Raw genomic sequence first — 22,186 nt, 5'->3', positions numbered from 1 at the left:
GAAAGGTTTTAAAAGTTGCTAAATAAAATTGTTAATATTATTAACAATAACATAATATTACATTATTTTGAATTATTATTTATTAAATATAGGACATAATATTAAAAACATTTGATTTAATTGAATTTAACTAACCTTCTTATTATTAATAAAAAGGTTAACTAAATTAAATTGAATTAAATTAAATGTTTAAATTAAATTAATTAATTAGTTGAATTTAATTAAATCCAAATGTTTACTTTTGTTTACTTATCATTTTTTTATATCAGTGGTTATGTTTTGTTATCTTCTCCTAAAAAGGATTAGGATTAGTTAGACATTTGTTAATGACTAATGTAAAATTGTAAAAAACGAACGACAAACTACTTATTTGCTGATTTACATATCATCTTCACCTGATAAAGAATACAATACACCATGGATACCGACCTTAATGTTGGTTAGTTAGTTCACTGGTTTTTTCTTTTATTTAAAATATTTAAATTATTTTATATTCACCAATAATTAAACGTTACTCTTCAATCAAATTAAAAAAGTTAAAAATTAAATAAGTATTGAGTGTGTTAGTAGTTGCAATAGGTAATAGTAATTAAGTTTTTATGGCTTTATATTTGTTATTAATAAAACCTCAATTTGTTTGAATAGTAGTAACACTTCAATCTGTCTGAATGGTGGTAAAACTTTAATTTGTCTGGATGACCATTGAAATAGTATAGTCTACTAATAGTTAAATTACGATTTTGATTTTCTGGTGTTTATTAACATAAAAAAATAAACGTTTAAACAATATAACAATAGTTAAATTTATTTGAAATAAACAATCATTGGCAACTTTAATCAGGTCCGATGGTAAATAATGAGCTCTGGAGGTATCCGGATTTGAGTGAATTAATTTTAGATCTCAGTAATTCCGATGACGACATTAAATCGAACGCTGCTGCCTATTTGCAACATTTATCTTTTAAGAATGATCAAGTGAAATCTTCTGTCAGGTGTTTTTTGTTGTTTTTAATTTTTTTGTTGTTTATTATGTTTATTGAGATTTTTATATCTTTCAGTTAACATTTTGAATTGCAAGCTCAAATTAGTAAAGTTGTACGTAGCTTAGCACTGTTAGTATAGCTAAGCACCTACGCACATAGAAGTACTTTGAAATGAAACTAACCTGGTGAGCACGTTTGGAAGTAAAATAATAATTAGTCAAGTTGACAGTGTTTGTACAATTAACGATGTGGAGAAAAATATTAATTTTGGTAGACATGCCATCAGCATTTTATTAACAAAGTGCTATGTTTCTACCTGCATTGATGGGAATTTCATTCTCCTTTTGCATCTGCCTTCGCCGCTCAGAGAGATTAAATTTATCAGATGAACCTTGCTGATTTTAATTTTATTTGTTACCAGTGTCATTGTCTAATTAATTTGTTTAACTTTTCTAAAAACTTGCTTATTTGAATATTTCTCAATGTTTAATAAAATAAAATTTAATTAAGAGAGCTGCATGGTGTAAAACCCCTGGTTGAGATGCTGAGTAGTGCAAATGTGGATGTGGTCAGGAATGCCTTGGGTGCTTTGAGGAACCTCTCCTGTGGGAAGGCTAATGATAAAAATAAAGTATCAGTATTTTTAAGTATTTTTGTTATTTCGTCATTATTTTGTCATCATCATTTTTATTATCATTGTTCTATAATTATTTATGTTGAGGTATTTATTTTTTGTTATTTTTAGTTTCATTGATAATATAAGTGTTATGAAGTTCAAGTACAAAATAGTTTATGCATCTCTATACTTCATAACTGTTTAATTAGTTTGGCATTTCAAAGTATTAATTTTTATTATTTTCGTTCAATTAATAATAATCAAGCTGATTGGTCAGTTGTTAGGATTGCACGTTACTGCATCAACATTTTATGATGAATAATAACAATTGAATATCAATTTATTTTCGTGTTTTTTGTCATCATAATTTAAAAAACTTTTCTTCAATTCATTTCAGATTGAAATACTTAAGCAGAAAGGTGTAGATGCAATAATAAATTTATTGAAAACAACAAATAATTCATCCATCACTTCTCTATCCTCTGGTCTCCTTTGGAATCTTTCTTCCTGTCAGGTTTGTCCTGTTCATCAATTAATTAATTAATTAACTTATTTACTCATTCATTCACCCATTCATTTGTTTGCTTCATTGGTCATTTAGTAGTTTGGCCAGTAAGAATGGCACTACATAATTTGTGGTGTGATCTTAACTGGTACCTAATGTTGCCAGTGGTTGGTGCTTATATACATTTATTTTACATCTACATTTTATGTTCCAATTTTCTTTGTATTAAGTTATACATTTTTTATGATAAAAATTTTGTTGAGTATAAGTTACATACACACATTCAACTTAAGTTAATTAATTGCAGTATTCTCAACGATTATGTTTTTAATTTGGTCTATTGCTATTCGATCAATACATTTTATTTGCTTGTATGTTTTTGTTTGTTTTTTTTATTTGTTTGTTTGTATATTTGTTTGTTATTTACTCGTTTGTTTATTTGTTTACTTATTGCATACTTAACTCAAAATTTTAAATTGTGAAATCATTTTTACTTAATAATCAAGTTTAAAGACAAGTGTATTGATGTATATTTATTTACCCAACTCCTATCCTACAAAGATTTCATGTAAAACAACATTTTGTAACAACCTGACAGCACTTGAAAGAAGAAATCCTACAGAAAAGTTTGCATGTTCTCTTCAACTACATCATAATGCCTCTGATATGCTGCATATCCAACCAGGCCACAAACCCGGTTCTGAAACTGCAGTTCACTAATTTCAGACACGCCACTGGCATTATTAGGTAATGTTTGTGGTAATTTGTGATGATATTTCATGTTTTACTGTCTATTGCGTAAAAAAAAGATTATTTGTAAATCTTTTCTTCAGAAATGTAAGTTCGGTTAGTCGCAAATCTCGACCCCACCTTAATCAGCTGTTGACAGTCGTGAGTTCGATATTGAAATTTGTCACATGGTCCTCGAAGCACAAAGAGCTGACGGATGGCAAATCACTAGAGAACTGTTTAATTATTTTGAGGAATTTAACTCTAAACATGAACAAAGATCGACATTTCATGCAGTGGTCATCATCGTTATCATCGACGCCATCATCATCCTCATCATCATCTTCTTACGGCCGAAGAAGTTTTTCTTTAGGTAGGAAACCCACAGAGCCGGTTTATGTCGTTAAGAAAGAAACTTTGGGTTAGTTTGTTTTGAAAAAATTAAAAAAATTTTTTTGATCATTAGTTCTTTTATTGACCACAATTTAGTTTAGATGATTTTAAAGTTGCATGTATGTGCTCGTTTCCATATTGTTATAAATTTCCCGTTATTTGTTTTTGTCACCAACACTTTTTAACAAAAAAGTTTTTAATAATTTTTAAATCAGCTTGATAAATTACTATTATTGTCGTAACATTCGATTTATAAATGCTTGCCCTAAAGCTTTTATTATCTAACATTTGACATCAGCTTTGCTCATTTCAATATTTTTGGTGTAGTATTAACGGTAATAACGTCGTTAATGATATCAATGTCATTAACACTAACAGCTTTCACGTTACTAACAATACTAACATAACTCACAAATCAAGAGAGTCCGACAATTGTTTGTTTTAGAAGTGGAATGTTTTCCAGGTTCGCCAGGAGAACATTCAAGCAATCCTCAACAGAGTCAGTCAGTCTCCTTCAAAAACTTTCCGCTTTTTAATTGAGATTTTTCATATATTTCTTTTATAGTGTTGGGTTTTTTCATTGCAATTAATTAAGCTTGCTTTTTTATTAACTTGACAAACTAATTTCCCTAATAAACTTATCTTATTTTGAAATTTTTTCACATTAGCTTCGCAAAATTTCATGCTCAAAGTGATGACTTATGAATTGAAAAAAATTTGAAATTAAGAGTTTGTCTAAAGAAACACTCACCCCGACGTGCATATCGTTATCCCTCTGCAGGGAATGCCTTTCCAACGTGAATGAGATGAAGCAAGAGTGCAACAAGACCGACAATGTATTCCTGCTAATAACCAGCTCCGAACTCCTCCACATCATGCTTCATCTTCTCTGCTTGTACAATCCCGACCTCAACTGCATCAACAGTCATTTCAATGATGATAACAATAACGACAATAATAATAATAACTACAAGAATAAGAACGTTGAGGGAGATGTCTGCATCAACATTTGTGAGGCTGTCCTTGAAATTATTTTAAATATGCTGGATAATTCGGAGGTTTCTATTAAAAAAAAAATATCATGAAAATGATGCAACGTTATTATTGATTAACTTTCATGTTGAGTCGTATAACTGTGAGAGTCTATATTTATGTTGTGTATTCACAAATTAGGGCTGACTGATTGATTGATTGATTGTGATTAATTTGTTTTTAGTTTTCATTGGAATCAAAGCATTTGGTTGGAAAAGACAGCAACCTGCAACTTTTCATCAAAAATCTCACCTCATTTTCTGACAGAATCGTATTGCCTACAGCCAGCTTGTTGAAACAGCTGCCATTCGATCAAGCATCTCAAAACGATTTTGGTATGTCTGATTCGTTATACAAAAATATTTTCATACTAGTCTAGATTACGATCAAATTTTAGGAAAGCTCTTAATTGATCATTTGTTGAGCAAACCGCCGAATGTGAGTCCCACCTCACCTGCCATACCTCACCTGTATGATCCATACACACCTGAACTGGCGTCAGTGCTTGAATCAACCGTGGTACATTGCCTGGGTCCCACTGCACAGCTCACCAGGTTTATGAAGGAGGTCTTCATTCTGAAAGTCACACAAGCAATTATTCATTTCAACAGTTCATGTTATTAAAAGATGTATAGCATCATTTATATAATTTGACGGTAACGTCTCATTTCAATCACCATTTACATCGTGACAGAAAACAATGTATTAGGAAATTTTGGATAGGACAACACATTTTTTTATCTATATGATTTTGTGTTATTGATTATTAACTTTTGTTATTTATTTTGTAAAATTAAATTTGTCGACAACTTTTTTCCATAAAATTTAAAAGAAGTGTAATATCTGGTGGTTGGTTGAATAGCCTGCAGATGGTTGCCATGTCTCCACAACTATTTGGTTTTGGAAAAAGCACTTTGGCATCAATTGTTAGCCAACTAATTTTCATTTTAAAAAATAATTTTTATCAAATTTAACTAGGTGACGGAAATAATTGGCTCCCATTGATTCAGTATTAATTTCAGCTTATAGATAGAAGTGTAGATTGATAATTGAGGATATGAACTTGTTTGCTCTTAAACTCTCTTGTTTGCTCTTGTCCTTCCTCTGGGAACCGGGTCTCTGGACGCAAAACGAAGATTGATTGATTGATTTGCTCTTAAAAAAGTTTAATCAACACGTTTTAAAATGTTATAATGTAAAAAACTGTTTGTACATTTGTAGCTTTTGAAAAAGTTTTGGTCATTGCTGGATCTTCATTCTGAATTCAAAAAGTATGGGTATAGGAAATGTGATTTTTTCATTCAGCCAAAAATGTAAGTCTTGCTTCAATTACACTTGTTTAAATAATTACAATGATTTGTGTAGTTTGATGATACGTTAGGCAGTATGTTTAACGTATGTATGTTGTTAGTATGTTTATCAATTTATTTTTGATGTTCATTAAAAAGTAACGTCACTAGCTGTTACACAACTGCTCCAATGAGTTATTCTGATTGTTCGCTGAAGATGAAAAGAGTCAGATTTTCTGATCATTCAAACTGTCATTCTCTTCAACAAGATGGTCTGTGTCTTTCAGTTATTGATAGTAATAAAATGATAACCGTGATTGTAATGAACGAGTTTTTTGTCAAGTTTACATAGATATAAGAACACTTTTGTTGAATCACTATTTTTGTTGTATTTCAGAAGAGAAAAAAACTAGGTTATCGTGTCAGACCAATTCAACTTTCAAAGAGGATCGTCATCAGGCCTGTTTATATAAACACGCCCCTCCCCAAAGTCACTCGCACCACCACCAGCAGTCAACAAAACCAAACGATGTCAGCATAACAACATCCTCTCATCATTATCCTGTCATGGCCTCAAAAATAACACCATCGTCATTTTTATCGACAGTGCCCCATCATTCCTCATCGCCGTCATCGTTGTCTTCGTCGTTGTCGTCATCTATGCTGGCACTGTCATTAGCATCATCCTCATCTCTGTCATTTCTTCCTAAAACGAATAATAATAATTTGTCATCGTTGTCGTCATCTGTAGCGATTACGAAATCACTTTGTCCCGAGAGGAATGTTTCAAATAAGAACATTACATGCGATAACAAATCTCAATCATCGTCGGCAACACGATTACCTCCAACAGCTTCTACTGCAACAAATGAACGTGACAAAAGTTTACCATTTGATTTAAACAATGGCTTAGGCATTTTCCCACCATCTAAGCAAACATTCAATGATTCATGTTTACTGCCTGATTTTGAAAATTTTTCAGCATCATTATCCAGGTCACTTGCAGCACCACCATCGTCATCATCATCATCTTCTTATTCCACAGTGGCGGTAGTGACGTCATCGTTGCAGCCGGATTTGTCTTCTCTGTCGTCTCAGTTTTTATTAGATGCCTCATCTGATAAAATGAGAAAAGTAAAAAATTTTCTTCCATCTAATTCCTGGGTCTGAGTCTGAATTAATATGACGCATTAATTACTGAAATATATTTACACTGATCTTCCAGTTCATAGTCATTAAAAACATTCCTTGCATTATATTTTATTTCGTCAACCTTGTACGTTATTTTTGAATGTTCGTGTGTAGTGAACTGTTTGCAGTAGAATAATAATGATAATTAATATTTTGTGCTCATGCTTATTATCACCTCCCACTCTTAAGTTTTTCGCAAAGTATTAAAATTTAATTCATTCATGTATACATTCATTCATTCATCCAATCAGTCATTTATTTTTATGTCATTGATTCATTATTGTATAATTGTTATTCGGCCAAGTATAGGCCTACTGATTGATTCAAACTTATTGATTGGCGGTTATTTTGCTAAATAAGTAGGGCAAAATCGGTAGTTCGGACTTGACGCTGATTTATAATTTTTCATATTTAGTTCAAAAACAGTTCATATCTTTTTTAGACAACTTTGACCGACACAGAGCATCGTTTATATCGCCCCATACTCACAACTGCTCCACAAGGTATGTAACACGCTTAGGTACCTACACATCAAGAACCGCATCAATCATTGCAGGCCAACTCGACTGACCGGATTTTATAAATTTTCGGATTTTTGTGACAGAATGAAATTTTTGTTTGAGCAGTTTTATTAGTTGTTCCATTTATGACTCTTGGTGTTATTTTTCCAGATGATCAAGTAGTCGCCCTAGGAAGTTATTTAAGCGTTCAAATAGTCATTTTTGTTTCTTTTCATTTTTATATATTCGATTTTTGGTTATTGTTACAGTCTTTTAAAATTGTTACATTTATCATTTTCTAACATGATTGTTTTGCTCTTTCGCTCTATTTTATTTTATTGTTCTCTATTTTTTGTGTAATTAAGAAGTACGATAATATCGTGCTTCATAACTTTTTTGAAAATTTGAATTTCTACATTTTATTTTATATTTCGTTTGTTTCATCTTGTTTGTTTCAGTAGTTCCAAGATAAAGTAACATTTTTTTGGTCTAATTTGTTCGCCTAATCAATCGACATATGATTTTATAAGTTGTACAAACTTAAACAGGTTGAAACATTGAGACACATTCAAATTCAAAAAAGTTTTATTCGCAAAAAAAAATTTATATAAAACTAAACTCTTTTAAGGTAATGCTCTCTTGTTGATGTCATTTCATCTTGTCATTTGTTATGAATTATTCGACACTACAGCAGCGTTTCCCAGTTCTTATATATTTTCGCGCCCTGCCTTCAAAACACTAAAAAAAGTTTGGATGATTCTAAAAGTTATTAGTTAGGTAGATGTAGCCTGTATCTTATTTTTAACGTGAAAATAGCATCGTACTGTGGTGAAACGTAATTTACTGGGCTTTGTAGCTAGTAAAATGGATATTGTAACAAAAATTTTTGTTTGGAATTAGTTTCTTTCGCTGAGAAAACGCACTCATAAAGCAGTTTTGTAGATTATTAGTTTCCATTGGATCACTTAGCATTCCCTTGTCAGTTATTTAAATTTTCTTGACGGTTACTTATAATTCATATTCCTGTATATTTCAAATAGCCCCCTTTTTAAATGAAACTCCACCCCTTCCTGTGGGCCCACCACTTTTGGAAACTCGTCCGTAGACAACATTCAGTATGATAAACTTGATATGTGATACAGGAGTTTACAGGAGTTTATGTTACAAAAAGTTTCTGATTTAAGAGCTATACATCGACTCGCATTATTTAACAGTTTAATATACATGATGCACTCGCTTTGATGATTTCGATGCCTCGTGAATGCCTCCATATGAGTTGACGCGTCCGTGCTTCATATTTCAATTCCTGTTAAACCCATCCCACATAGATCTGTGTATGCACAAGGGCAACACGGATAATAATCAATTCAATGATTCTTATATATTTGGAGAACGTCTGTCTGACATAGTTTCTTCTAGGTCGCTTATAAAATTTAAAAATCGTGATCAATACGATAATACCCCATATTCACTTTACCAAATATGTAAAGTAGTGCACCGTCATTCCAAGTCACAAAATAAAGACGTCATATTTGTATTTATTAATTATTTATTAAAATTAATTGAATCAAACAGCTTGAGATTTTGAAATAAACATTTTCATCGGTTATTTTAACGTTTCATACCTGGATATATCCATGGTTTCATATGCTTGTAGGTTTTCTTTTATTTTCAGTCTATGGTTTTATTTTGTCGCCTGCTTTTCGCTCCCCTCGTTGCGTTTTTTTTATTTTAAAAGTTTTGCAATAATGAGTGTTATCGATCAAATCAAAATTCCATGTGAGTTATTTCAAATTATTGAAGAGTTGCGTTGTCGTAAAGCCAAAGACAAAGAAACTGAATCTAATATGAAATTGTTAGTTAAAGAAAAAATTGAGTTGGAAAAATCAATGGACACTTTAACTATGAAGTTGAAACATTTAGAAGCAGAACATTTGCTGAAAATAGATGAAATAAAAGTATCCAACATAAACCAATCAGTGGCTATGGATGAAAAACTGAAAAAGCAAAAATTAATCATAGAGACAAGTGATAAAGCCATTGAAATATTGAGAAATGAAAACAGCAAATTACAGTTAGCAAATTTCACACTTGAACGAAAAATAAATGAACAGAATGAAAAGATTCTTCATAATAATTCTCTGTTACAGAGTTTCACCAAACAAAAGTTGGATACTGAAATATTATTGAAGAGTTTCAAAGAAATCACCACAAAAGTGAACAGTGATTTATCTAAATTAGCATTGGAGGTAAAAGAAAGCATCAAAGTGAATTCTCTTTATTCAGAGGTTATTAATAATTTAAAAGATGAACTGAAACAGACAAATTATAGCTTAGAACTGATGGAACAAAAAATAATTAATTCCAGTGCTAATGATGTAAGAATGAAGGTAGTTTCTAATACTTTAGAAACTTCAATAGATGACTTTAAGATTGAGTTGTCTGCATTACAAAATTGTAACAAATCTCTGACATCTAGATTAGAAGACAAAGAATTGAAATACAATGATCTTCTAAAAACAGTTTCTAATTTTCAATCGTTACTTAGCAGTTACTCTGAATCCAATGCTGAAAAGTCTTTGAAAATTAAACAGCTTGAAAATGCATTGGAGAAAGCAACTGAGGAAATCTTTCAATGTAAAAAAGAGCTTGAAGAAATCATATCTTCTAATGTTATTGAGAAAAACATTATCACCAAAGAACTTGATGAACTGAAATTGAAATATAAGGAAACCCTCTTGCTTAATGAAAATTTTAAAATGTTAAACTCGGAACTACAAGATGTTAATTCTAATTTGAAATGTGAAATGAAAATTTTGAAAGAAACAGTTGAGCAGATAAAAGCAAGTGACCATTCGAAGCATTCAAACTGTCAGAATCTTATTGATCAAACAATGTATGATAATTTGAAAAATGATGATATTTATCCAGAATATGACCACAAAATTGGGGGAATTATAGCTGAAAATATTTGCAGGGATTCAGGTTTAATTTTTAAGAATAGATTATTAGATAAAGGAGATGACAGTAATGCCTGTAACAATTTGATCACATCAACAAACTTGTCAGGTGCAGGAGAGCTAGGACTAGTTAATGATACAAGTTTTGTTACCGATGCAACCACAGATGCAACTAAAACAATGGTTGACTCTGTTACTGCAAATGCTGAATCCATTTTAAATGTAAATGGCATTTATGTTTATGACAATTTTGTTGATAACAATGTTGAAGATGACATCAGTAATGAAAAACTAAAAGAAGTTTGCAATGTCAGTAATGATAACAGCGTTTATGATATGCCAAATTCAAATTTCAACCAAGATATCAATAATGAAGAGATAATAACAAAAGGTCCTGTTGAAACCATTGCTGAAGATTCTTCAAAACATTTGGTTGATTCTAAAATTGTTTGCATGTACAGAAAAATGATAAACTCGTACAAAAAATCAAAGTAAAATTATTAATAACTGAACACATTCTCGAAAATATTTCAATATGATGACGATTTTTGATAGCGATCATTAAACCAAATTGTAAGAATGAGCTTTATTTTAGGCCAACAGTGAACTTTCATATTGACGTTTCATGTTTCCAATTAAGAAAACCATTTTGTTTATGTTTACGAATTCGATATTGGAACATTTGTGTTCTTATGAAAGGCATTTATATATATATATTTTATATAGTATTCATAAACGATGTTCATTTTTGTTGATCCACTAGGCCATTATATCTATTACTAATGTACACATGTAATGTATTCATTTGTGATAGGTTTATTTAAGTCGATGTTAATTTTGCAATTTTTTAGACTGATGATTAGAATGTAGAAGTGGTGTTTGAAATATTACAATAAAATAATTCATTTTAAAATATTTTATAAGTGTAAATCTTGGATATATATATAAATATATATATATAATACAGTATATGTTTTGTCAAAAATGTCAAATATTAAAAGTTTTTTATTTAACCTCAATAAACTTCATCAAGATAAAAGTCTCGTTAGAAAAATTGAGAAACTTAACTACAAGTTGAATAATGCCGAAAACGCAGTGATCTTTAATTATATATATATATATATATATATATATATATATATATATATATCTTTATCTTTAATTATATATATATATATATTAAAATGATGAACCGTGTATTTGATTTCGTTTTGACTGTGAAACAAACTTTATAATTTTTGGTTTTAACAAATCTTCATTTTAATTTATTTGAAAAGAATTAAATTGTTTAATTTATTGCAAAAAGCAAGAAAAAAGACAAGTTGAGGTAAGGCACCAAAACATCAAGTTTCATTATCGGAAACTTGAATTCTTGAATCTGGAAATGATATGCGATCACCTTTGGTCGTGGTCAACGCTTCTATAACAAAGTAAAGACCAATTTTTACCAAAAAAAAAACAAAATCGCAAAAACTGATGCTCAAAAACATTGGATACATTTGCCAAAATCTATGTTTCGCAATATTTTATCATCGTGTGTTTGCAAACCGTTAAGAATAAAGGACGATAGATGGATAGTCATGCCAGATATCACTGAAAAAGTATCTTGCTGTGCTATATATTTTTAATATTGAACTTAGTTTATCGATAAAACTTTCCTTTGAGTGTACGCCTCACTTTATTCCTACAGTTAAAAATAAGCCTTATTTTGTAATAAAAAACCGTTTTTAAGATATATGAACGTTTATCTTTTAAAATTAAGTCAATCAACTTAAGAATAAGCTGCACGCAGTAAACATCTAAGTTTATAGGCAAGATTGTATTCGAAACTTAACAGTGGTTTCCCTATTGTTGTTGAGCGTGTGTGAGCTTTCTTTTTAAACTTTTGTTCATACTTATTGAGGTTCATCAACTTGGATTTGATAGCCATTTGTTTATCTATTAGATTTTCAGTGAACTGAAAATAACGCACGAAATCGTTAGGCGCATTGTAATGTATTTAACGTTTTTACATAGCAGCTTCAAGCAATGCACGCAAATATTTAATGCACATACATAGGTAAGTTGAAGAAAGAAAAAGATGTATGAAAGTATGTATTTATATGTATATGTATGTATTTCTTAACTACATGCATTATATTTCGCTGTATGATTCACATCTTCAACAATCCTGCTGCTTAAATACGAAAATACACATGCGATGTGCCGGTGAATTTAGACATATATTACGTTATATCTGTATGTACCTACTCGTGTTCATACGTATATATATATATATATATATATATATATATATATATATATATATATATATATATATATATATATGCATGTATAAGTGTACATACATTATATATATATATATATATATATATATATATATATATATATAAAATTCACATATAAATTGTACAGAAAGATTATTTTTTATATATAGATATTTTCATATATACATATGTTGGCGTATGTTGGAAAAGTTGAAGTATTGTGAAAATAAACTTTGTCGAGCACTGTTTATTCAATCAGTTGCACTGATGGTTCAATTCATCCGCATTTTTCAACGCACTTCCATTGTTATTTCCTAATTTTTTTTGTAAAGCATTCCCCACATTTATTGAACGTTAAACAATAGTTAGTAACTTCAAGAGCTGAATTAATAAAATGGAGAACAAACAAAAGGTTGGTTGATTAATGTTAATACGTCGTTGTTTGTTTTGGAGAATAATAAAAACAAGTTATCATTAAATGCTTTGAATGTTTTACAAAAAAAATAATTTATAGCTTTTGCAAGCTGATCCAGCGAAGGACACAGGTTATTATTTGTAATAATTAATTTTCAAGTTCGTGAAATTAATTGAATGAAGTTCGTGATTTTTAAACCAATTAATGAAATTGGATTATCCATTGAAAACCGGATGCTTAAATGAAATCATTTATCAAGTTGTCCATTACTTCACAGTACTTGTGAATTATTTTCATTTATTGACTAATTAAATATCTAAATATTGTCAATCTTAGGTTCGCCAATAGTGGTTGATTATATGAAAAATAAATATAATCAATTTGAAAAGGACAAAGATGTATCCAAGATAAGTTTACCTACTGTAGTCAGAGAACCTCAAAAACTTGACTTCAGTTGGAACAAGTTTGACAGCTTTTATATTGCTGCGATAAATTTGATTATAATTAAAAAAATTTATAATCAGGGTGGTTGATGAAAAAAAGAAAGATACCTCGGGGCCTGTTTTAAGGGAACAAGACATCGTAAGAATCTTTGTTAAAAACGCTTAAAATACGCGTGAATACCATTTTTTAAGCTCACCTTTTAATAACGGAATAAAAACTAGCTTCCATACTTTGATTAATTTCGTGAACTAATAATTAATATTTAAACAATGAAACAAAAATCTTAAAATTAATAAAATTTTCATTTCATTTGTTTATTTTACATTTGCTTAACAAAGTTTTATCATTTATAATTTAACAGTTAGCATTTTTAATGACTGCCTCTGGAAGTGAATCCGGAAAATCGCAATATTTAAATCTTGTTGAAGCTGCTGGTAAAAATGCGAGTCCTAGCAGTGCTCCGAAGTCAGAAGTGATTGAAAATATTGCAAAAGATATGACGAAAAATGTTAGATCTATGTTTGAAAAAGGCGATACCTCTAACACTGCCACTAAAACAACACCTAAACGCATCAGTTTGATTGAAGATTCAGCTGAAACTAATTCTGTTTTTGAAAACACTCCTACGGCTAGATCAGATGACATAATAAAATCTGGTGAGGCTGCTAGCGAAGGAGAACAAGTTCAAAAGGGAACTACTAAAAATTTGTTAGATCAATGGCAAAAAAAGAGCGAAGATAAATCAATTTACGTATCACCAAATAAGTCATTAATAAAATTAGTAGACGATGATTCAATAAAAGATCAAACTTCGGACAATGAGAAAATGCAAGAAAACGACATTATTCAAAAAGGATTTGCAAAAAACCTTTTAAATCAATGGAATAACCAAAATATTGAAGGAGTTGGTGCTGATCAAATAAATAAAGATGATAAAATTTCAAGTAACGATTTAGAACAAGCAAGAGAAAAAATTACAGATGCTGAGGTTGTACAAAAAGGAACTGCTAAATCTTTGTTAGACCAATGGAATGATAAGAAAAATCAAACATACGTAGCACCCAAACAAACCGTAGTTCTTTTGCAGTCTGTAACAACGGATTCTTCAATTATACCGAAAAGTACAATTGGTCACCAAACAGCTCCTAACACCGATTTATTGCCAAAAACTGCTAAAAGTATGACAATTTCAGATGAACCGGCAAAAAATGACAGTGATGCCTTATCTCCAGAAGCGGTCAACCAATCTACCCAAGAGTCAAAAAAATCAGAAGAAACAAAAGAAGAAGAAATAGATCTGGATAGTTTGCAAAAAGGTCTAGCAAAAGCTATGGTGCTTCAATGGAAATCCGATCATCCTGATGATTCACTAGATGATATTATACAAAATGCAACAAAAACTAGTGGGTCGTATAATGAAATACTTTTAGAAAAAGGAATCGATAAAACGTTATACGAACAATGGAAATATGTCAAATTCAAACACTTGCCAAAACTCGATAGATCTAAAAAATCTCTTGTTATCAATATTCCGGAGAAACGAACAAGACCAACCGTTATGCAGGTAATGGCTAATAGAGCAAACGAGGAAGCCAATGCCCCAACTTGTGCAGAAAAAGAAGCGGAAAATTTAAAAAATGATACTCTGGAAAAAATATTAAATAAAGATGAAGTTAATTCGAAAGATTTGGAGAAATTACCAGTAAAAACTGAACTGCCACAAAACAATGCTGCAACCAATGTGATAAAGGATGAAATTCCTAACAACGTAGAAAAAATTGAATTAAACGAAAACCGACAGAAACCAGATTTAAACAAAAATGTTGTTAAAGATCAACTTAATGAAGTAAAATTTGACGTGAAAGCATCGGTAGCATTATCTGAAAATTTAAATACATTTTTCAAAAGTGATACAAAAGACGACGAAACTGTTAAGACATCAGATATATCTAATGTGGATACAATTGAAAAAGGATTTGCTAGAACGGCTTTAGAGCAATTAAGACAGTCAGTGGAAAGTTCAAAAATTGTTGAAAAAAAGACTATTTTATTATCTCCAGTTGATGATAAAGTTCCAGAATATGAAACCGCGATTCCAGATACATCAAGTCAACGCTGTGAAATATCGGAGTCGCAACCCGTTATTCAACAAGGTTTGACAAAACATTTGCTAGGGCAGTGGCAAAATAAAAATACTGAAACTGTTCAATTCAGTAAAAGACGAATCATAGTTGATGAAGATGAAGGATTGATTGCTGAAAATGAGCCTATAATTTCGACTGATGTAATCAAATCAAAAGATGATGAAGCAAAAAATTTAGTCGAAAAAGGCACGGCTAAAATGATAATGAATCAATTAATTGAAGGTTGCAAAAATAAAGAAATATCAAAATCACAGAAAATAATTATTTCTGAAATTGATGGTACCGTTTGTGAAAATGAGCCCTTAAGTAGAAATGATATTGCCAAGGAAGATGAACAACTACCCTCCGCCTTAAACGTTGTGCAACAAGGAACTACAAAAAATTTATTGGGACGTTGGAATAAAATAACTACTGATTCTTCTGAAGTTCTCAAAAAGGAGCCGGTAAACCTTGTTTTGGATTCAGGTCACATAATCGAAAACGAACCAGTGAAAAGGGTGGATGTTGTCAGTTCGGAACCAATGCAAAATGATGAAATAGAAAAAATAGAAAAAGGTTTCACAAAATCTTTGCTTAATCAATGGCAAAATCAAAACGTTATAACAAGCACTGCGAAAAGTAAGACAAAAATTGAAATTCGAGAAGAAGATGGTTCGCTCTCTGAGAATAATCCTGAAACATTAGAAAATATTGCTCGTGAAACTGAAACAACTCACGAGTACAAACCAGTCATTCAGTCTGGTTTAGCTAAGTCACTAGTCGGTCAGTGGCAAAATAAAAATTTAGAAAGTTTCAGGAATGAAAAAACTCCTATTGTCATAGAAGAGAATGATGGACAATGTGCTGAAAATGAGCCAATAACAAGAGAGAATGTAGTTCGGTCAGATCAAAGCAAAGATGAAACTATTATTGAGAAAGGTTACACAAAAAATATCCTAAATCAGTTGAAAACTATGCCTCTCAAATCAAATGTAAAAAGCAGGACTCCTATTACTATTTCGGAGCAGGATGGTTTCGTAGCTGAAAACGACCCTATCCAAAGGTCTGACGTAGTAAAAAGCGGTGTAGAAGTAGAAGAAACTTTTGTGCAAAAAGGATTTACTAAATCAATTTTAAATCAATGGCATGAAAAAAAGGATAACCAAACCAAATCTCAAAAAACAACAAAAATTGAAATTAAAGAAGAAGATGGACAGTGCGTTGAAAATGAACCTATCATAAGGTCCGATGTCATAAAGTCCACAGATAATGTTCTATCTGATGAAATAAACATTGGAAAAGGGTTTACTATGAATATGTTAAATCAGTGGCAACAAAACACAAATGAAAGATCAAGTGGTAACAGCAGTCGAGACAAAACCCCAATCGTTATTTCTCACGAAGACGGTAAAATTGTGGAAAACATACCAATACAAAGAGACGATGTAGCTCGTGAAGGAGACGCTAACACAAACCCGATTCACGTTGTTCAAACTGGAACAGCAAAACAATTGAAAACTCAGTGGCAAAATCTGGGAAACAAAACATTTGAGAAAGAGAATAGAACAGCCGTGGTCATATCTGAAGATGATGGTCGCATAGTAGAAAATCAGCCGATAGAAAGAACTGATGTCGTCAAAGGTGATCAAACGGACAATGATATTTCATCTGTAGAATGTGGTATAACAAAATCTTTAGTAGGTCATTGGAAAAATAAACAAATGGAGGAATTTACACCTGAAAAAAAAGTGATAAAAATTGCAAGTGAGGACGGTCACGTGGCTGAAAATGCACCAATAACAAAAGACGACGTGGCCAAAGAAAGTTCTACCATTGAAAATACGTCAGTTGTTCAAAAAGGCACAACAAAACAGTTATTAAATCGTTGGAAAAATCCTGATTTAGTTCAAAAACCGTCGACAAAAACGACTGTTCAAATTTCAAAAGACGATGGAGTTGTCGCAGAGAACGAACCAATAATTCGAGATGACATAATAAAAGCTGATATGCCAGCAAAGACGGATGAATTGGAAATTGTTCAAAAAGGAATCACAAAATCTTTGACATCTCAGTGGAGTACAAGTGCTAGTAATGAAACCAATAAAGATAAGAAAATTGTTCTCGAGTTAGATTCCGGACACGTGGCTGAAAATGATCCTAGCCCCAAAAGAACTGATGTTTTTCGAGAAGAGAATCAAAATGAAATTGCTGCTGAACACATGCCTTTAAAAGGCCAGGCTAGTTTAATAAAACAAAAACTTATATCGGCAGGTCAATATAAAGTACAAGGTTCCAGAAAGGAACCCATCAACATTTATGACACTAATTCGAATGAAAAATGTGTAGTTGAAAATGAGCCTGTAAAAAGAGAAGGCGTTGCTCGTGAAGATGATGAAAATTATGCAGACAACTTTACTGTTTTGAGAAAAGGATATGCTAAAAATATGGCTGGATTCTGGACTAAACCAAAATCTGACGCAAACCAAAATGTAAAAAAACAATCTGTCTTTGAGTTGGCAGATGGGCCGGCAGTTTACGAGAATGACCCTCAGCCTTCAAGAAAAAATGAAATTCAACAGGTAAACAAATTTAAATTTTCTATTTTCATAATTTTTTTGAAAATGTTTCAATCAATAAATTTTTAGCATCATGTGAATCATTTTAACGTGTAACAAATTTGGCATTGCTACATAAGTTAATACACAAATAATACATCACCTTTACAAATAAAAACACTTACTCTAACTTCTAATTCCAACCTAATAAACTGCAAGGTGTTGGAGGCAGGCGTGTTTGAGAACAACCCAGTTACACGGGAAGATGTGGCGAGGGAAGCAGATTTTCAGCCAGAAATCATATCAGCCCACGCCACCAGAAACGTAAGGAAACTTTGGTCACAAAAAGAAGCCGAAAGTACTAATCCTACCGTAAAGACGAAAAAGCCAGAGGTACGATTTCTAAACTTCCTCTAACTATTAAATAGATGAAAGTTGTTATTTAAAATTTCCATTTAAATTGAATCTACAAATAATCAACATGTTATGTATTTTTTGCAGCCTGTTCGTTTCACGCCACCCCGTGAGAAATCGCCGCCTCGCCAAGTGAAAGAAGAATTCAAATCAACTCACAATATAACTTTCAAAAAATCATAATTCTTTCGCATAACCATTTTTCGAATAATTTTTACGAATAATTATATATATGCGTATGATTAATATCGAAATATTGTAATTACATTATATTTATTTATTTATTCGTTTTTTAATTAACGAATGCACATATAACATAATTACATATAAACGAATTTATTTTTACATAACTTAGATATGTTGGTTAATACATGTTTGTAATTAATAAAAGGTTTATAGAACCATTTCGTGTATAGTTTTTAATCTTTTGTTATAAACAATATATTTTTTAAATTTATAACTTACTGATTTTAAACTTCACAGTAGTAACAAATTTGATGCAAATTGTGTTATATGATAGTATATTTTTGTGAGAAACTGAAAAACTTAAAATAAATTGTGTTTAAAGTCAATTTTTGTTTTAAGAACTTTTCACTGTCTCAACAAAAACAAATCTCTATATTATTATTGAGCGTTGGTTCTCAAAAACTTTTTAAACTAAACGTATTGCCTTTTATTTTCAATCGAAGGACAATTTTATAAGCTTCCATGTGTTTATTTTTATCGAATATTCATGATGAAAACACAAAATTTCAAAATATCCAAAAAAATAAAAAGTAAGTGAATTTGAAAAAATAAATTAAAATTATATACATTATTAAATTTTAAAATTACATAAAATAAATGATATAATTGTTGTTTACGTTACACCTTACAAACAATTCAAACATTTTAGTAAAATAAGCTATCTTATTAATTTTGATTTCATATCATGTGCAGTGGTTGTTCAGCAGGTTTCTTCCAGCAAAAGTAATCCTTCATCGGTCAGGTGGGCGTTCATATTGACGGGATCCAACTCTTCAGGTAGGTGAACCTTCCACATCCGTGTGGTTTTCTTAGTGTCATGATCATTGGCATTCCAGCTGTTGCTGATTCTGACCAATAATATCCCGTCAACTGCGTCGATTTTCATATCATTCGGATCGACACCGAAACCAACATTCAAACCGACATGGAATGGTCTGTTTGTTGAACGAATAACCGTTACACCGCTTTCGTACGTAAGATTCTGATCGTCAGAGAGTTTTAAAATCTCCGTGAACTGGTCTAAGTCGTTCGGCGAGTTTTGATGGTTGTAATAATCCGCTGAGTGTGTTTGCTCGATTGTGTGCAAGGCGTCTGTTTTATTTCTTGATGTAAAGAAGTTGCTGCTGCTGTCATTGTCACATTGGAATTTTGTGCAATTCTGAGAATAGTTGTCGATGTTGTGGTTTGTGGTATCAATCAAATCGGGCAATGACGTTTTTTTATGTGGAAATGTGTATGAAAGGCCGTTGATGTAGTTTTTATTTGTATTAATTTTGTTGCAACCTTCGTTTTTGTGATCAGCGTACCTGTCCTTTTTATTGGATTGCAATGTCGAAAGTGTTGGTTGGTGGTTGATGTCTGAAGAAGTTGTTTCACTGTTGAGGAAGACAACTTGATGAGACATTTGTTGCTGATTACTGACGCTTGGAAATTTATTTTCTTGAGTCTCGATCGGTCTAAACCTGGTTGAAACAAATGACGAATTTTTGCTGAGATAATTATCCACAGCCGATAAATTGAAGTTATTGTTAGCAAGGAGTGTGGGGGCTGACGGCCTGACATCGTCAAATCCGAACTGGCAGGGTTTGGACGACGGGGGACTCTTTGATATTTCCACAATGAGTTTTCCGTCCTGAGTCAGTGTGCACAACAGTTGAGATGGGTCAAGGTCATTTTGAATGTCAACAGTTCGTTTGAATTCTTTGCTTACTGATTTGTTCAATCCTGAATGGTTGAATAAAATTTTATTATCAAAAATTTTTTTTATTATTTATGTTTATTTTAATTATTCTATATAACATTGCACGGTAGGCTATAATTTAGACATTTTTTCTAGGCAAAATTTCGACAAGCGATCTAATTAGCAGCCCAACATCTATTCACAATTGTGCCAGGAAACCTTAGTTGTCATACGATCACCGCTGTTACCGTCTTAAAAACCGCATACAGGCTATGTAAATTAAATATTCTATCAAACGCAAACCACTTGACATGAATTTACAATTCTAAAGGTGTTCCACAATTTAACATACATAATAATAAGACCTACCAACTTAGCCAACGCGTTTTATATATTAAAAATATTATAAACCTATAAAATAAAAATAAAAAGGAGATTCTTGTTTAAATAACTTTAATGACTCAATGACAGTGTGGGTTTAAAAAAAATAAGAAACAAAGTAGTAGAAATTTAACTTTCATTATCGAAGCTGTTGCCGCTAATTAAATATCACTGACTTCAAGATTTATATAAAAATTTAAACATCTATAAATAAAATTTTATGATGACCAAAAGTTAAAATAATTAGTTCGATAATACATCTATTTAAGAAAATCAATAACAGGATATTACGGCATAATAAGCTACATGTAACATAACTAACAAACAAATTGACGTTGAAAAGTAAAAACGGCCAACCAGTTTCCTTGTGTGATGCAAAGACGATAAGTTTCCCTTTCTCCGTCGTCACTTTAATTTCTTCTGGCAGAAAATTTTTCACTTCAAATTCATGTCTAAACAGAACTGGAGATAACGAAGATGATGACGACGACGACGATGAGTTCGAAATAAAGTTTGTTGGCGAAATAACGTTGGAACGTGGGTTTATATCGCCAATGTGGGAAAACCTGCTTAAATTGCTGGAAAAAGGTGTTGGTCTTTTCGATAGTACTGTAAATTGTTGTGGTTGTTGCTGCTGAAATGGCTGCTGCTGTAGTTGTTGTGGTTGCTGTTGGTAATAATAATTTTTATTTTGTTGTTGTTGTTGATTTGTGGAAGAAGACAATTTGTCAAAATTTTGTTGCTGGAAATGGTGCTGCAAATCTGGCGAAATAGGTGGAGTGAATGAGGATTTAATGGAATCGGGCGAGTAAACATTATTTTCTCTAAAGTTGCCACCGTTACTACTCGTTGCTTTTGTGTCGTTGTAGTAATAAAAACCATTTTCTCTATTATTATTATTGTTATTAACTCCCCAATTATCACTGCCACTACTGTAAAATCGATTTCTGTCCATCATCCCAGTAACAGAACCATCCGTGAAGAATTGTTTTTTTAGTTGCTCCACCTCCTGCTTCCACTCCAAATCCCGTTGGTTCATTCTGGAATGAAGTTGTTCTCTTATTGTTTGTTGCCTCTCCTCCACAGTAATCAGCTGTTTCGATATGGGCGATGTTGCCGACATTTCAATGGTAGTTTAGGTTGAAAATATTATTTACCGATGTTTGTCAGAAACTTTGAAATTTGTTGCATCAATTGTTAATGAATGATAATGTCGTTGCTTATAAGAGCTAAAACGGAATTGTTAGAGGACGTTTTTAAGACTACTTCAGCATTCTGCTCCCCTGAAATGTTAAGTGAAGTAATAATGTTAATGTATTGATAGTTAATGTTATTTTATGTGACGTAAATATTTTGTTTTTTATGATTTATAAATAAATACTTTCATTTTTAATTGTTGTTTTTCATATTTGCAGATATTTTCCGAGAAAGTGTAAATAAAAATATGAAATCCAATCGAAAT

The 22,186-nt window shown here is 31.3% G+C and overlaps 4 protein-coding genes across 4 annotated transcripts; 3 read left to right on the top strand and 1 right to left on the bottom strand.

Moving 5' to 3' along the window:
- Nucleotides 1-417: 417 nt before the first annotated feature.
- HELRODRAFT_191187 (hypothetical protein) lies at nucleotides 418-7,922 on the top strand (the record flags this gene model as incomplete). The annotated part of the gene is made up of 14 exons (XM_009016612.1): nucleotides 418-439; nucleotides 842-992; nucleotides 1,494-1,614; nucleotides 1,997-2,113; nucleotides 2,703-2,851; nucleotides 2,938-3,254; nucleotides 3,647-3,725; nucleotides 4,008-4,284; nucleotides 4,443-4,593; nucleotides 4,656-4,812; nucleotides 5,091-5,184; nucleotides 5,480-5,571; nucleotides 5,719-5,819; nucleotides 5,945-7,922. 14 exons carry the CDS (start codon nucleotides 418-420, stop codon nucleotides 6,715-6,717), a joined length of 2,601 nt encoding a protein of 866 aa, XP_009014860.1. The 3' UTR covers nucleotides 6,718-7,922.
- Nucleotides 7,923-8,986: 1,064 nt separating this feature from the next.
- Nucleotides 8,987-10,693, top strand: HELRODRAFT_170776 (hypothetical protein; the record flags this gene model as incomplete). The annotated part of the gene is made up of 1 exon (XM_009016611.1): nucleotides 8,987-10,693. The coding sequence occupies one exon, from the start codon at nucleotides 8,987-8,989 to the stop codon at nucleotides 10,691-10,693; it is 1,707 nt and encodes a 568-aa protein (XP_009014859.1).
- A 2,166-nt stretch (nucleotides 10,694-12,859) lies between these two features.
- On the top strand, nucleotides 12,860-19,029 carry HELRODRAFT_191186 (hypothetical protein; the record flags this gene model as incomplete). The annotated part of the gene is made up of 7 exons (XM_009016610.1): nucleotides 12,860-12,877; nucleotides 12,980-13,010; nucleotides 13,217-13,343; nucleotides 13,405-13,462; nucleotides 13,686-18,026; nucleotides 18,222-18,395; nucleotides 18,504-19,029. The coding sequence occupies 7 exons, from the start codon at nucleotides 12,860-12,862 to the stop codon at nucleotides 18,597-18,599; spliced, it is 4,845 nt and encodes a 1,614-aa protein (XP_009014858.1). The 3' UTR covers nucleotides 18,600-19,029.
- An 81-nt stretch (nucleotides 19,030-19,110) lies between these two features.
- Nucleotides 19,111-21,847, bottom strand: HELRODRAFT_191185 (hypothetical protein; the record flags this gene model as incomplete). The annotated part of the gene is made up of 2 exons (XM_009016609.1): nucleotides 19,111-20,387; nucleotides 21,082-21,847. The coding sequence occupies 2 exons, from the start codon at nucleotides 21,845-21,847 to the stop codon at nucleotides 19,363-19,365; spliced, it is 1,791 nt and encodes a 596-aa protein (XP_009014857.1). The 3' UTR covers nucleotides 19,111-19,362.
- Between the last annotated feature and the right edge of the window lie 339 nt (nucleotides 21,848-22,186).

Source organism: Helobdella robusta (assembly GCF_000326865.2).
Source record: "Helobdella robusta unplaced genomic scaffold HELROscaffold_19, whole genome shotgun sequence".
Classification (NCBI taxonomy): Eukaryota; Metazoa; Annelida; class Clitellata; order Rhynchobdellida; family Glossiphoniidae; genus Helobdella; species Helobdella robusta.
The sequence above is the reverse complement of the archived record's forward strand: the minus strand, read 5'-3'. Positions and strand labels throughout refer to the sequence as shown.